A 17,809-nucleotide genomic window follows, 5' to 3' on the forward strand; every position below is an offset into this window, starting at 1 on the left:
AGAGCTAAAACCGAAAGGTGGGAAGCAACAAAACCAACAAAGTTTCGAATATCCCAAGAGAAATTAATACATACAGGGTTTCCCAAGCTCGAGTGGCTATCAGATGGTTCTGGAGAATTTGGCCATATTGAATTATAAAAATTGTGGGCGATTTTTATTTTTCGTGTTTTATTTTATGTCCCCATAACTTAAAATCAAACAGATTGAAATTTGGTGAACGAGGTTGCCATGGCATCATCCCCCTTGACCTATCCATTTATTAGGGAAATATGCTCTTAATCAAACACATACGTCTTGTTTTCTTCTGTGTGGTGATGCATCATAGTGATGATACCACATATTTACAACATGGTTGAACTCTAGATCATCAATAAAATTGAAAATGTATTACTCCAAAAAATGTTCATACAAATTTGCTTTCAAACGATCATTTATAACATCTACTGGCATCAATGCATTGTTAAAAATCTCACCCCTGTAAACTTCGACACTAAAAAATTGGCTTATGAATTTTTCAGTGTCCATACTGCCTAGTGTTCGTTATGATTGGTGTTGATACCGTCTTCAAAGAAACAAGACTCGTCAAATCACATGAGAAGCAGAATAAATCTATTATTTTTTTTAACTATCGATAGAATTCTAGTTGCCATATCAACTGGTAGTTTCGTTAGTCGACCTACTTTTAATTCAAAGATGAAAATGAATCTGTAATTCAGATAGAAGTGGAGATGAAGTAAAATCGAGATGTTCATGTGGCTGGAATGACTGAAAATAGATGGTCTTATGGAACAACAGAATGAAGACTCAGACAACCTAAAAAAAAGGTTAGGGCGATAACAGAAATGAAGATGGCAGTAACAAATTGGGTGATCGAGGCACAAGATAAGGAGGCGTTTGAGAAAGACCTATATCTAGTAGAGGCTAAATACGGGATGAGAAAAAAGATGAAAATGAATTATTTCAAAAACATTCAAACGCAACCGTATCTAACCTATGTTTGTTCATATAGGAAAAAAAAATGTTGAGAATGAGCAGAACTATCATTTGCCAAAGTTTATAGCAAAGCTTGGATGTGATCTTCAAGGATGCTGTACAGTCAAGCCACGGTGTATAGAATTTATACTTTGGTCAAACATGATTATTAGATGTGGCGCCACTGTGCTCAACGTGGCAAACCCCTCCCCCCTTGTCTCAACAATTATACCCTTAGTACGAGAGACTGAGAGAGTCCTTCTTTCCTTCTCGTCAAAACCGTCAAGTCATCAACACGTGCTCATTAAGTAACCACGCGCCGCACCTCCACAGTTGTAAACCTTGTAACCAAGCAAAATATACACGTAAACCCGATACAGTCCATTTCTCGTTCCCCAAAGGGTGGTCCTTCATCACGCATTATTCAGATGCATCGACGTATGAATGATTTAGCACTCAAATGTTCCCGATTTAAAGCCAACTCCTCACTATTTTTTTCATTCATTGGGAATATTTCTTCTGCAAACCATTTACGGAACCCTTAGAATTCTGATCTTGTTTCTGAAGAAACTATTTCCCATAACTTCGATCCCCTCGATCTAAGAAGGCCTTGAACCCCTTCCATCATTCCCTCGCATCACCCCGCAACAGGAAAAACTGCCGAAGTCCTGCCGTTCCTACGGGATCACGTCCAGGCATTTTGTCACACGACGGGCCAAACATCACAATAAGCGACCCGGCGTCGTCCTTCAACGTGAACGAAATCGAGAGGTCTCCTAAATTCCGTTATCTGGAACCGTGTCGATGGAATTTCCCGGCCCGGGAAATGCGGACGTTGCGGAATCGACGTCGTCGTCGTCGTCGGAGTTGGTAAGTTCCCAATTTACGAGCCGGAGGAGTGACGGCTGCTCCCTGGGGAGACTGAGACGCAGACACGTCATAAACACGGGGGCGAAAACAGGAAAAAGTGCTAATTTCGAGGGGGCGAGGGAGGGTGGAAACGTCTTCATCGTTCCAATATGACAGAGGAGCAGCTGAGAGGATCTGATGAATTACACGAGTAATTCGACTCATTTTCTTGTTTGCTGAACTGTTCAATCTATACACTTGGTGTTCAGACAATTAAGAAGGTTTTGTTGAATAATTCAAACAGTGCTTACTCATAAAAACATGGTATGTAGTTCCCATGCTCCTTTGTGAACTCCTCAAAAACAACTCTGGAAAACTTAGTAATAGCAGAAAAAATCAACTCGAGGAAAATAACCGAAATTAGACACTTCATCAACGCGTTTGACAAACCTTTAACGATTTATTCTATGAGTCAACAAAAGTAGAACCAATATCAACAAGATTACAGAAACTCAGTCAGAAATTTATTAGGAAGCAGATCAACAAGACTATCATTTATCTATTGATGATTACTAAATAGAATGCACAACGAAGATCAAATTACCAGCGTTTTTTATTTCTGAACATTGCTGTCTAGACTAATTTTTCACGAAATGATTATTCAGCATAATTATGTATGTAACTTAACGATGACTTTGATGAAGAGCCATTCATTTAGAATCAATAAAGTATATTTTTTCTCTCTCACTGTACTTCCAAGACATTCCAAATCGTGAATAAGCCATGAGAAGACCTGCAGTATTTGAGTTTAGATTTAGTTATGAAAGGGGTTTCATTGCACCTCTACCTTAAGGTTTATTGTGCCCCCAATATAACCATTCTCACCTTTATAGTATATTGCAGGCTCTCTAGTTTCAGAGATCTAATAATCTCCAGTATCTGGAAATGCATCAAGGTTACTCCCTCACTTCTGCAAGTCTTTTTCTCCAAAGAATTGTTTGCATTGGCTAGCGACGGCGAAGCATTCAGTCATCAAGAGAAAGGAGTTTCTTCTTCTTCTGCAGAATCTGCACTAGACCCATTCTCATGAGGTGCTTCCTGAGGCGACAATGTCTTGTGAGGAGTTCAATGAAGAGGTGCAGTATATTCTTGCTAAGATCCAGATAATTCTCAGATCTCACAGTAGTAAAGCTTCTGAGGAACTTTTTGGAATGATTCAACCCAGAAAGATTTCGCCAGGGACCGCATTCTCGACAAGTGATCTTTCAAAACGTATACGTTCTTTCAGTGCTCTGAACACTGAATGAACGTATACGTTTTGAATGATCACTTGTCGAGAATGCGGTCCCAGAGTGTTTTTCTCTCTGTTTTTTCTTCTCCTGAATTTTTTTTTGTAGGTACATCTACCTTACAAAAAGTGTCACTCAACAAAAAGGTTCTGGGCCAATGAAAGTGCGCTGGCCTTAATTTCTGTCAATTTCCTAATAACCAGTTCTAAACAGGCCTTGTTATTCTTGTCTATTTCATTAAGTTTCCTCTGGCATTCTATCCTCTTAGGAGTGATGATATGTAAGCCCAATGCTTTTATTGTAGCCTGACTGTCAGAATGTATCATTATAACACACTTCTTTACTAGGTTCATTTCCGAATATATCTCGATTGCAAATATTTTCTCTCCTCTCATCTTTGAGACAGTTCAAAGTCAAATATAACAATAGTTGTGTCGAATTTCAGATTTTTTGAACGGAATGTTTAATTCAATAATAGTTTAATTATCATCACTAATTTCAATGGAAATTCAACTATTTTTGGACTAGAATGATATTCCAGTTTTACTTAGGCCATAATATCTATGTAAAGTTCCCACACACGAAAGCACTTATAAGACGAATTAATTCACACGCCGCAAATCGCATTATCTATGATCGCCGATAACTGCTAGGAAAAACTCTTACCGAAATGAAAACGTTATCCGGCTGCATCGATACCCTCCGATGAGGCCATTAAAACCATCCACATAAAAACAAACCAAGGCAATAATCGTCCGGCGAACTGATCGCCATCTCAATCGTCGGTCCATTTCTTTAATACGCCGGATGGGAAGGGGAAGTAATCCCGCTTTGGAATCCAATCTATTAAGGGGCGAAGGTGGATGGTGTATGGGAGGGGGAAGGGAGTTAAAATGAGCCATAAATTGAATTACTCCTCCACAATTACTGAAGATATAACTTAATCGAGAAACGTATCTCAGATACGCCATGTTTATGGGAGGATGATAATGAACAGTTCTTGGTTTACTGCGATTCAAATGGTCGAGTGAAAGAGATGCACGATTTTCCTACGTTTGGGGCTGTTCGAGACGGTTTGTGACTATCGAATCATTAGATTTACTTGACGAAAAATTATATCAACGGAAAGAGAAAATAATTATCAGAAACTATATAATTTATTGGGCCGTATTCATAAAAAAAAGGTAATGCTTATACTAATAGAGTATAAGCATATCCTTCACAAAAAGTATTTGGTTATTCATAAACGTTACCTTTTACTCTAAATGAAAAGGATATTCTTCAATAATTTCGAGTGTGGTCAATAGCAGACTCAGTCATATAGTGATCAGTTGTAGCGATGGCAGATGTTGGAAACATGGAACTGAGAGAGATTAAACACTACAAAGAGCGTTTATCAACACCTGTTCGTGATTACAAAGAAATATATCTGTTTCAAGAGGAAAATATGCAATGGCTTGGTAACAGATTTTTGGGAATAAATAATGCTGAAACTCGAGGAGGTGCGTTATAATCCGTCCTAAAAATGCAGATATGTTTACGCTATCTCAGTGATTCTGGGTATCAAAAAGGCATTGGTCAAGAACTGGGTGTAAGTCAAGCTACAGTTTCTCGTACAGTGACAGTTATGGCAAAGCAAATATAGGTTTCCAACAGCAATTGGCGTAGTTGACTGTACCCACGTAGGAATTCTGAAACCAAATCGCCATGGTGATGAGTATGTCAACCGGAAAGGTTGTCCTACACTGAATGTGCAAGCCACTTATGATGCAAGAGGAATGTTCACTAGTACCGACGTTAGTTGGCCTGGTTCGGTCCACGATTCAAGAATATGGAGAAATTCACAAATAAGGGTTCAATTACAAACAAAAACCACGTCGTGCTACTTGCTGATGCTGGATATGGTATACAGCCGTGGCTCATGACTCCATTCCGAAACCCCGCTCCAGGTGCTGAACTGAATTAAAATAAACTTTCGAGAAAAGAAAGAGTGATAATTGAACGTTGTTTTGGTCAACTGAAACGTCGATTTCATATTTTGCAACATGTTTGCCGAGTGAAATTGGAGAATGTGCCAAAAATAATTGTTGCCTGTATTGTGCTTCAAAACGTGGCAAAAAATTTGAAAGGTATCGATTTTGCAGCACCTGAAGAAGAAGTGCCAGAAGAAGATCACACACAGTCACAAGCCAACATGCCAAAAACCATTTACTTATTCTTGAAGGATATTCTTGCAAGTATGAGGTTATCATTATGAATACGAAAAAAAGGATATGCTTATACTCTTACCTTCTTCTTCTATACAAAACCTTATACTTCTACCTTATACTTACAAGGATATTCTTTAGTTTTATGAATACGGCCCAATAAAACAGCCGTTGAATCGAATTAATAAATTACCATAAACACTAACGTACTATTTTCAGAGTCTTATAGTTCAAAACCCTCGAAAAACTCAGAAACTTGAAACTTTAAAAATGAATTCAACAATAACCGTAAAGAGTTTGCATTGAACGTTAATGATCCAAAGTTGGAGTTTCACCAACTCCATATACATACACTTGTTCGAAAACGGAAAATTACCTTGCACGAACGTCTTCAAAGAGTCTGCAGGAAACCATCTACTCCACATCTCTCCCATCTTCTTCCTCGAACTCGGATCGTCGTGTCCTAGTGCAGGAAATACGAATTGAGAACTGAAAGTTTTGTGCAGGAGATCAGTGAGGTTCTGCAACGTTTCCAACTTCTTTGTGTCTTGGTGGTGTTTGGTGAAATGGGAGAGGGAGTCCCTGGAAATAAAAGAATATTAGTTGACGAGCATAATATGATGATAGGAATGCGGTTATCAGTTAGAATAAAACAGAAGACTGTGTTGATACAAGTCTTGATGGTAATGTGTGACAAAACATGAAGAAATAAACATGAAGCTTTCTTTTTCGTTCATCATTCAAATCAGGCATTCAGCTATATCTCTTCAAATATCCGAATCACAAGCTCAGAATACCTGGAAAATATAGCAAAATATCCCAAGAGAACAAAATTTCACACCTGTTCAAAACTTCATCGATCTGTATACCTAGAAACTGTGCTGATTTATCCATGTCAATTTTCCCACTTGGAATATGGATTATGGTTTGTCTCGAACAATACTGCCTTGATGCTATAATTTGCACAGTTTTTTATAATTATTGTGCCCCTGTCTTTTGTCATTGTGTCTAAGCCATTCACAAATGGGATGGAAAAGAGGTCCCAGAATACTAACTTGGGGTACTTCTCTCTCTAGGCTATGAAGTACTATGTCTTGCTCTCTTCTTCACTTTAGCCTTCTGAATTTTTCCACTGAGAACTGGCTCAAACAACTGCAGCCTCTTGTCTCTTATTTCTTCTATACCGTTGTGCAGTAGTTTGTATAGGAATCTGAGACACAAAATTCCTCAGATTCCTATACAAACTACTGCACAACGGTATAGACTGCCCACCTCTTCTGGCTGCTTTGGGATTCCGCGTTCCAAGACCTGCGTCCCGTGCGGTGGAGTTATTCCACTTGGGGACACCCAGGACCAATGCTTTGATACAGTCCCCTATTTGGTTCATGGAGTCTACTTTCAACTCAGTTGCGAGAGAATGTGACATTCACTTTGATTCGTTGGCGTGTATTGTCGATAAATATGTAACGGGGTCAGATTGAATGTTTATGATTGTATTTTTTTTATATTTTTGGTATACGGTTATTTTCTTGCTCTTGAGATATAATATTAATTATCAGTGTTGATTTTTGATGTGTCATGTATTGAAGCTAATTTAGATTATTGTGAATCGATATTGTCGGTTCATTTCTGTATTTTTTTCGTTTTTTTCATCTCATTTTGCGCTGTAGCTTGGTTTTTTTATTACTTGGTTAATTATGTTCTGTAATTGGGTGTTTACCTGTTGAAAATAAAGATCTTATTATTATATATCTATTTCTGATTGGGTGATCTCAATAAGCAGGTACCAATAGCCTCAAACACTCAGAAGCAATTGATAAATCAAAAGAAGTCCTATCACCACCTTTGATTTCTTAAATCCAATCTAGATGTTTCTGTTTCCTTAGAATCCAGACACCCCTAGAGCTCTATGAAACCTCTAAGAAGCTTAGAGGTTAAACGAGGATACTCAGTTGTGTTCTATGTAGGCTTTGCTTCAACTCTTCCACCAAAGAACCTACCTTCATAAGAAGGAATTGAGTCATCTCAAAGAGCGTCCTAGCTTCATCAAACGTGAAATGAGGTCGGAATAGGCTAGAAATGAGACAACTACGACTTGCTAATCCCAACCAGTGAAATGACGACATGAAAGTCCACAGGTATCGTACCCCGGAGGCCAGACTCCATTACAATCCGACTGCTCCGCCATATTATTTTTCTCCGTTGCGAGATACGTTCAAACGCCAGTTTTCCCATTAATATAATATCATCTCCCGTATTCGAGACGTCCTGTTGTATATCTTTCTGCTCCGCCGAGTCGGCAAAGATGATCCTTCACGATGATAAGTCGCTTTTGTTCAAATACGCCACAGAAACCTTTTCATACGGTTCTGGGGCACGTTCGGCTACTTTCAGACGATTTTTTTCCGGGGCAACAATATCACATTCGTAGAATTCATAAACGGATGAGCGAAAACAATGGGTATTTTACGAAAGGTTTATTACTTCCTCTTTCAACGGAACGGCCACGGCTAGAATATCATTCTGTAGTTGATCCATTATTATTATTGTTATAGCAGTGGGGTTTCCGGTTGCTTACTGCTTTGATACCACTACACGCTGTCATTTTTATTGTCCCGTTTTAAAAAAAAAATCCAACTATACTTTCAACTTCATGCCACAAGGTTTCCGGTCTTTCAGCTTCAGACAGCGAATCAATACATGTTCCAGTATTTGTGTTGGTTGATAAATTGATTGTATATTATGAAGATTTCCTATTTTGTCGATCACTGATGCAATGAAAAGCACCTCGGTAGGAGTAATTTATGGAGACCTGTTTGCCTATGGCTGAAGTCGTGGACTGCTCGATTTCTTTCGAATTATGAGCATTGGATAGGGAGGCTTGTCTCGAGAGATTAATTCCTCCTGGAGGTATTATGGCTAACATACACGTCTGGAATTGAGGTACAGAAGGAAATTCAATGAAATACGCAAAACTATCAAGGTCTGTTCAGTCTGATTTTCGGTTACTCGGCAGCGAAATAAAATGAAGAGGCCACCATAGTTGCCAGAAAAGGATCACAAACTCTTTTCACAAGCTCAGAACCTTTCTGCGGTAACGGTGAAAGCACCTACAGGATAGAGTTTCAGGAGAAGGAAAAAACGAAGAGGAGAAACTCTTTCTGGGTTGGACCATTCCAAAAAGTGTCTTCCAGATCTGAGAGGTATTTGGAATTATCTACATCTTTAACTGCATTCCTAACAGCGCATTGCCGCCAGAGGAAGCACCTCATGTGAATAAGTCTAGCAGAAAACTACGAATGCAAATTCTGGGGTGATCTTCTGGATTACTTGGTGACGGAATTCCCCGCCATCGCTAGCCAATGCAAGAAATGCTTTGAACAATAGACTTGTAAAAGTGAGGAAGAAACTGCCTGGAAGCTATCTTAGATACTAAGAAGTTCATGAGAACTCTGAAACTGGAGGGCGAGCTGTAGACTACGACAACTATTATTATTATTTGAACTGGGGTCGTTTAGGTTCGGTGAGCCTTCCGGGAACTGCGACCATGAAGATCTTTTGTTCACTACCCTACTCATTCATAGAAACCCAGGGAGGTCGTCAACGACGTTAATAAAATTGACAACCTCCTTGGGGGCCTTGGCCGTTACCTCTCTGGTATCCAGGACCGGCTTACCCATGTGAATGGTTCTTAGTCCAGCCAGCTCCGGACACTTGCATAACAAGTGTTCGGCTGTTTCTGCTTCCGATCCACAGAGTCTGCAAATCTCGTCTGCTGACTTTCCCATACGGTACAAATGATGTTTGTACCGACAGTGCCCCGTCAGCAGTCCCACCATCACCCGAAGCTCTGCTCGCGACAGCTTCAGGAGCTTTTTGGCGTAGGTAGGTGAAATCTTCACGAATTTCTTTGCCTGAGCAAGTCTAGGAGTGTTAGTCCAGTGGATTGTCCTACTGTTCAACTCCCGCAGCTTTATATTGGTCTTTTCCTATCCCACAGAAAGGCTCAGGTCCAGCAGGTCTTAACCTTGATGCACTTTTTGCAAGTTCATCCGCTCTTTCATTTCCTTCAACCCCACAGTGCCCTGGTACCCATAGTAGAGTCACCTTATTTCCTCTGGCCAGTTGCTTTATGGTGTTACGGCACTCCAAAGTCAGCAAAGACCCCTACATAATGGGAACTCAAAATTGAAAATCTGTCGAATCTGAGAACTAAAAATATGGTCCAATAATTCCGAAAAAAAAAACACATTATAAATCGTAGAAAAAGACATGAAATGATTCATAATCTCATAAACTTCCATTTTGAAGTGTTGAGTATAACATTTCATGAAATGATTCTCCTAATCTATTCGAAGTAGATTGTGTAATTCTGGGATATGAATGGAAACCGAGAATAGGTAACTGTACGACGATTATTCTCGAGATTCAGAAGACGGTAGAGAGGTGGCACCACACAATACACATTACCAGTCATAACCATCGATATTCAATTTCATCAAGTTCGCGTTTACACCTTTTGGTATAGTGGTGGTGGTGGTGGTGCAAAAATAATAATTATTAAATTTCCAATGCGAAATGGACCGCGAAATCGCGAGCGAAAATTCAATTGTCACATATCGAAACCAAATCGTGAAAAATATGTTAGTCCCGAATTAACATTCAGCGTTACAATCGACAAAACGTTAAAGCAAATGCGTCAGGTCGACCGAACAGCAGCCAGTCTCATCAATATAACGCTGGCCACGATTCCAATAATAATTATTAATTAAAATCGCATATATCATGCCGGTACGGAACTATTCAAATATTTGAAACGTAGCTGTGTCATTAGATCTAGCGATTCCAATTCACTTCCGTTTTGTTTGCGGAAATCAACACGTCCATTGGAATTCGTTATTATTAATATCCCTCTAGCGGAGGCGGACGAACGGACCGTTCGTTTCTGTACGGATTAATATGATTTGGGAGTCGGCTACGTTTTCCGGTTATTTACATTTACGTTTGAATAATGGGAAATTGTTGTTTCCTCGTTTATTCATTGCCTTTAAATGTCGCCGGACCTTCTAGAACGACCGACAGGACATTAAATGTGCCATCAGGATCCTATTTTCGTTCAGGTAATTATTTCAGCGATTCATGTTTGATTGAAGTGTGCTCTGATTAGTTGAGGTGAGGTTAAAAGTTCAATTGAATATATTATTTAGGTTAGGTTCGCCCTGGTTAGGTTAGGTTAACGATCTGTCCGAATGGGTAGATATATGCTTGAACCTGACGTTAAAAATAGCATTTACCAAGTGAAATTGTCTATTATGAAGGTAACATCCATTATCAGGATGAAAATGTTTTTTTTTCAATTTCGCTACTTTTCAATTCTTAGAATTCAATATAGGTTCAATTTTCAATTGACCACTGTCACTTTTGACATTTGATAAGTAAAAACTTCGCCATTGCTAAAAATGGAACAATCCTCGTTGCAACAACGGATTGAAATTGCTAAAATTCACTACAAAAATGGTAAAAATTTTGCAGTTTCCAATTTTTTGCTTCAATATGAAGAAATCTATGGCTGAGGCTCATCAAATGCCCTCAAATATCTATGGTGAATCCGCTATTAGTGAAAGAACGTGTCGAGAATGGCTCCAACGCTCCAAGAACGGTGATTTCGACGTCGAAGACCAGCATGGCGGCGGAAGAGAGAATATAATATAATAATAATAATAAGATCTTTATTTTTCAACAGGTAAACACCCAATCACAGAAAATAATTAACCAAGCAATAAAAAAACCAAGCTATAGTGCAAAATGAGAAAAAAAAAAAATACAGAAATGAACTGACAATATCGATTCACAATAATCTAAATTAGCTTCAATATATGACACATCGAAAATCACCACTGATAATTAATATAATATTTCAAGAGCAAGAAAATAACCGTATACCAAAAATATAAAGGAATACGCAGATGCAGAATTGAAAGTATTACTTGATCAAGACTCGAGCCAAACGCAACAAGAATTGACAGGATCATTAGAAGTGACGTAACACACTATTTCAAAGCGCCTGAAAGTCATGAAAATGATTCAAAAACAAGGAAATTGTATGCCGTACGAGTTGAAGCCAAAATATGTTGAACAGCTATTGTTTGTTTGTGAACAGCTGCTTGCAAGGCTAAGACCAGAGGTATTTTTGCATTGCAATGTGACTGGAGACGAAAAATAGATTCATTACGATAACCCAAGCGTAGAAAATCATGGGGATACCCCGGCCATGCTTCTAAATGAATACACCAATAATGAATAAAGTACATCGAATCATTATCAGTAATTTTCCATAATCATTTCATTTCAAACCTAAACGTCACGAAGTGACAGCCGGTCACGACACGCGTACGTGCCAACGTAACGGAACGAACACACCCATCGCAATTCAAAGTGCGAATGTTATCGAAAAACACTTTCTCATGTTCGGCGTGTTAATTCCGACCCTATTTTTGGCATACGCCGAACCGCCGCATACCGAATCCGGCACGTAGCCATCCCGCGAGAAGGACGGATGCAACCCTCCCAAACCCCTCATCGGCATGCAGCCGACCCGGCCGGCCGAGTCTGGATGAAAAATTAACCAGCCCTCGTCAGCCTCCCCCCCTTCACATTAATAGATACTACATAATTCGAAACGTGCGCCGACCGTCAATGCGATGGAAATCCGCGTTTTCCGTCATTTTCCTCCGACGTCCGACCGGAAAACATATCGGTTCCGACGCCGGATCCGTCCGGGACTCGAATATCGACGCGACGGCGTCGATATTCGGGTTAATTTGGATTCGATAAAACTAAAGGTCGTCACACGCGTTTATTTCCTTTGGGAGGGTTTGATGTCGTGTCTCATGGGTGGTTTCTATTCGAATTTGGGTTAGTTTTGAGTTTTATTGGTCGATATACGTATAAAACTAAACATTTTATAATAGCAAAATATTTTATGGCTAACGGACAATTTTTTAAATTCCGAAAAAAGTACCTACTCGTGCAGGACTATAACCCCTTCCAACATTAACTTTCCCTAACCCTAACTATATAGTTTGTAAGGAATACTACTACTAATATTTGATTTCAGGAGAAGTGGTTCCTCGATATACGGTTGGAACTTCCAACTTCCTTGGTAGCTCAGTTGGTGAGAACGCTGGACTAGTGATTCGGAGGTTGCGGGTTCGAGTCCCGCTCAAGGAAGTACCTTTTCTGGAAAGCGGATCTGTTAGCCATCAAATATTATGCTATCTAAATTAATTTCAGACATTAACCAATTTTCCTGAACATTTTAGGATTAATATTATGAGATTTCTTTCGATATTTGAATATGCGTTTACTCGAATCAATATAAACCAGAAAATTCAAAATAACGAGATTTTTTTAGTCCAAGTTCCGGGTCAGTCGTGGATGAAAGGAAACGAAGAACGAAAAAACCAGGCCCAGAACCCTCTTTATAAGTATAGGAAAGTGCACCTACAAGGGGGAGTTTCGAGAGAAGGAGGAACCAGAAATATTCTGGCGAAACATATAGGGATGGACCTTTTTAAAAAGTATCTGAATGCCATACTAAAGCTCTTCACTGTCAAGGAAATATAGACTCAGAAAGTACTTGGGAGGACGACCATCCCAGATACCGGAGTTCATTAGAACTCTAGAACTGGAAGGCGACCTGTAGATTATGGCGCCTGACGAGGGGCACAATAGCCCATGAGGTCACAAGGCAATGACCCGCCTTGGATCTTCTATTTTCATTGAGCTCATTTTACTTATTTCAAGATTTGGAAATTTTTCGAATTCATAGTGGACATGGAATTATACCTTATCCTCAGACACTGAAAGTAGTTACTGTTTCTGTGAATTTTGGTTTCTGAGGATAATAATATCCTGGGCGAAACGATTTGTTAATTTTTCTGTAGAATAGAGAGGTATGGTTAATACAACTTCAGTTCCTTAAAAATGCCGAATCTTAAAGTTTCATCATTGTAAATTTCAATAAGATTCGAATATAAAAGAAAACAGTTGGAGAAATAACAGTCCCTTTGACGAAATCCCAATTCCTTCTCAATCTAGCCCCGAAAACGCCCCATAACTATTGAAATCCCGTATAAGAAACCAACGACACCATGAATTTCATCTTACGAGAACTTCATCTCGGATAAGTGTCCTAGAACCGCATAAAGCCATCGCTATCTCACCAAGAACACTAAATACGGCTCAGATCCGTCTGCCTAACGACCCACTCGGAACATCCCCATTATCGCGTACAAATAACAACATCCCCCTTATCACCGACGTCGTCAACGTCCGATAAATCCGGCGAACGGTTCCGGTAATGACCCGGACGCCCCCCACCTCCCCGGAAACTTCCGCGCGACGGTGGCTTCCCTCACACGACTTTTAAATCGCGCCGCCGTCGAAACTTACGCGATTACCGATCCTAATAAAAGTTCCGGGAAGAAAAAGAAGAAGAGAGGCACGATCTCGCATCTGTCGCATCAATAATGGACGCGGCGGCACACGCTTCATAATTTATTTCGCGCCGCCACTGGGCGTATTCGCATTCCGTGAGGCCAAACTTTCCCGAATTCGATCTTGGCTTATGCTCTCTCTCGTCTATGGTCTAATTGAAAGGCGCCTACGATGTGACGGAATTCGATTCCGGGGAGGTGGTTATGACGTGGGGACGCTCGAAGACGCCAAAAGTTGTAGACGCGTAGAGGCGCTTGTGATCTGTAAAATAGAAATTGGTTCGAGCGCCAAGAGATAATTTGGTTTTTGCGCCTACGTTCAGCAGAGAAGTGCGCTATTCGTTCTTTGCGGTGGTCTGCGATTTCAGAATTTCGAGCCAGAGATGGCCAGCAGCCATTGTGTTGTAGTCATTATTGGAAATTCTATGCCTTTTTTGTCTGAAATTTAAAACTGAGAACTATTTTTTGGAAAGTTTTGAGGTCCTATCAAGTTATTGAAATAACCACTAGAAAAAATCCGGAATTGAAAAATTGTCTGTCAGCCATCAAATATTGTGCTATTTTAATTAATTCCAGAAATTAACCAATTTTTTTCAACAGTTTATGATTAATATTATGAGATTTCTTTCGATATTTGAATATGCGTTCACTAGAATCAATATAAAGCAGAAAATTAAAAATAACGAGATTTTTTCAGTCCAAGTTCCGGGTCAGTCGTGAATGAAAGGAAACGAAGAACCAAGGAAGAGTTTCAAGAGGAGGAGGAACCAGAAATATTCTGGCGAAACATCTAGGGATGGACCTCTTTAAAAAGTATCTGAATGCCATACCAAAGCTCTTCACTGACAAGGAAATATAGACTCAGAAAGTACTTGGGAGGTCAACCATCCCAGATAACGGAGTTCATTAGAACTCTAGAACTGAAAGGCGACCTTTAGATTATGGCGCCTGACGAGGGGCACAATAGCCCATGAGGTCACAACCAACCTTGGATCTACCATCTTCATTGACCACTAGAAAAAATCTATTCGATGGTTTTGAGGTATGGTTATTTCAAAATTTGTCATTGATCATTGAAAAGCTGTAATTGAAGCCCTTGAGAAAAATATAAGTTATTTCCTGAAAGAGTAAAGACCGAATCCATCAAATGAATAACAGTTTGCTCTGATAAGAATTTGAATAGACTTTTCAATGATTTGATTTGATTTCGATGATTAAAAAGTAAAATAACTTATTTCCGCTTTATATAAAGCGGAAATAAGTTATTTTACTTTTTAATCATCAAGATGAATTTCCGACAAGTAAAGACTGAGACAATCAAACACTTGATTTGATTTCATTTGATTGTTTATTTTTTTTCCTAAATTTAGTTCATTCAAATATCTTCTGGATTAGTTGTATTCTAATTTGAAGTTTGCATCATGCGATATGCTCATTTTGAATGCAAATAATATGTGGATTGATATTTTTTTGGAATAGTGACTGCCTCTTTCCTCCAGACCTTTATTTTTGGTGGAGTGGTAGTTTAGAAAGAAGTAAAACAGTTCTCTGGTCCAGTACTGTACTTATTGGTTTCTTGTGGTTTTGTCATATCTACTACCGATTTCGAGAAAGAGATTTCAAACAATTCTCTAGTAATCCTCAAGTAATCTGGTTGAATATATAGTGGAGTAGACCATTTATTTGTTTATACCAAATCCTCAAGAAAATCCGAATTATTTTGAAGATACAGTAAGTAAGCTGTGATTAATGAATTAATTATATTTTTTGCTATTTATTCACCCAATATGCAGCCAAGATCAATGAAGATTCGATAAACTGGTATCATCATCACAAAAAAGTAAGACTACAAGAAACACCCTGTTTCTAAAAAAAAAAGACAGTTTGCATGCCTTTTTTTTTAATTATCCAAGTAATCTCTTATTTTTCAGTGAACCTCCAATGAAGAAACACCCTGCATGATGAAATGCAAACCACTATGAACGACAAACAAAAAAAATTATAGCTTTTAAAAAAGTCGAGTGCTATATTATTTACTTATTCAAGCAGAATTTTTTCGAAACCTGTTGGAACCCGATTGCTCGATTTCACAATGAGAGAAATAATCATCAGCCAACGCACCCCTCTCAGTAATAACAATAAAATCGCAGCGGTAACTTTCAACATCCCCGAACCAAACGCGGGACCCCCTTTTGTCTACACCGCCCGCGAATCGTCGAAATGTTGTTCTTTTCGAGCTTGTTCAATTCGTCGCTCGTCCGCAGCGTGGAACAACGCTAACTTTTCGAAAACAATTTCAGCGACGAAGTTCTAATTGGACGAGATCGTTCTGACGCGAAATTTACAGTCGACGATGGAATTCAACCCTTTGTTTAATGCTCGAATGGCTAAGGGGAGAACTCTGAACGTTCTAGATTAGTTTTTCAGTGTGTGACATCTTCGCTGATGATTTTGTGGAAAGATACGAGTGGATCAAGTCATCGTATCAACAAAAATGAAGAGAATTTAGGGGAGATAATTTATTGGAACAAAGGACACGTAGAAAAAAGGGTTGTGCATGCAAAAAATGGTTTTTTTTTTAATTTCAGGTTTATTACGTCACCAAGCGGAAAATGTATCTTATAGTATCAAGCTATGGAATAAAAACCTACTGAGATTCCTCAAAAAAAAAAGATGATCCTAAGGACATGTTTTTCACAAGATTTCACTTTAACATTTTCGTTTAGAAGTTATAGAAATATGAAAAAAGTCATTTCCTTTTCAAAGTGAACCAAGGTTGAACTTTAATCATTGTATGTAGCAATCAATCTCAACAAATAAACATTAAAAATTGTTCGAAATGTCCACCTGCAGCTTGAAAAATGTAGCCCGACGAAGCCACAATGTTGGCGAAAATAATTTCACTGATGTTCCTTTTCTATCCATTCATATCATAATCCACTATATTTGTGTTGTCAAAATTCAATATTCTAATTTATTGGACAGATATCGGGAAATCTACCAACCATAAATATGTCAACACATGACATCTATTAATATGAAAATCAAAATAGCACTCCAACAGTTTGTTCTGACAGTGATATCAATTTTATAATAGACCTTTGAAATTTCTTTTCGTTTTTTCTTAGATTTTATTCATTCATATTCATATTCACAAACGGTTACTGCTTATTTATAATATTCTCTGTAACTCTGTACCCAAACTTCATCTGTATTCGACTACATGAACTTGATAAGCAGAAACTTTCAATTTGTTTAGCCCTATTTATTCATATTTGTTTCTGTAGTTATTCAGATCTCTAGAACTGGAAGGCGAGCTGTAGACTATGGCGCCCGATGGGGGGCACAATAGACCATGAGGTTGCAAGGCAATGAATCCCCTTTGGATCTACTATCTACAATGAGCCCATTATACTCATTTCAAGATTGGGAAATTAATTAATTTATAGCGAATATGGTATAACACTTTATACTCAGAAACTGAAAGTTATTGATACTGTGAATTTTGGTTCTGAAGATGACAACATCTTTGGCGGAACGATTAGTTAAAATTAAATAAAAACTTTCACCTTGTTTAGCCCTATTTATTCATATTTGTTTCTTCAACTTATGTGTTTGTTTTCTCTGTTCGGTCTTAATGAAGTCTAAATAGGTATATAGACGAAAAAGTTGGCTTAGTTTGAATTGATTTCGATGGTACTAATCCTGTAATTTGAAATATTTTGATATTTCATATCATTGAAATCCATAGTTCGAGAGATGTACAGCTAGAATAGCTGGATTTCATGACTTAACATATTTCGTTGTTGTTTTTATTTTCTCTTGCGATATTGGACGTTATCGGACCTCAACAGATCGAATCGGGAAGAGCAGATTCGATGCAGATCCATTCTTATATTACAAACTCGCACTGGTCATTTCTCAGCTAGGATGGCACAACGTCATCTTCCAATTCTTATCTTTCACATCCCCACCGCCAATAATTGAAATATTC

The 17,809-nt window shown here is 38.6% G+C and overlaps 1 protein-coding gene and 1 non-coding gene across 2 annotated transcripts in view; one reads left to right on the forward strand and one right to left on the reverse strand.

Moving 5' to 3' along the window:
- The window catches only part of LOC123674531 (acid sphingomyelinase-like phosphodiesterase 3a), a 214,802-nt gene that overhangs the window by 74,275 nt on the left and 122,718 nt on the right, over positions 1–17,809 (reverse strand). The window contains exon 5 of the mRNA XM_045609426.1: positions 5,694–5,899. Within this exon, the coding sequence (XP_045465382.1) occupies positions 5,694–5,899 (206 nt within the window). The remainder of the gene's footprint in view (positions 1–5,693; positions 5,900–17,809) is intronic.
- Positions 12,474–12,547, forward strand: Trnat-agu. The gene has a single exon. It is a non-coding gene; the product is annotated as a tRNA-Thr (tRNA).

This window comes from Harmonia axyridis, chromosome 3 (assembly GCF_914767665.1).
Source record: "Harmonia axyridis chromosome 3, icHarAxyr1.1, whole genome shotgun sequence".
Classification (NCBI taxonomy): domain Eukaryota; kingdom Metazoa; phylum Arthropoda; class Insecta; order Coleoptera; family Coccinellidae; genus Harmonia; species Harmonia axyridis.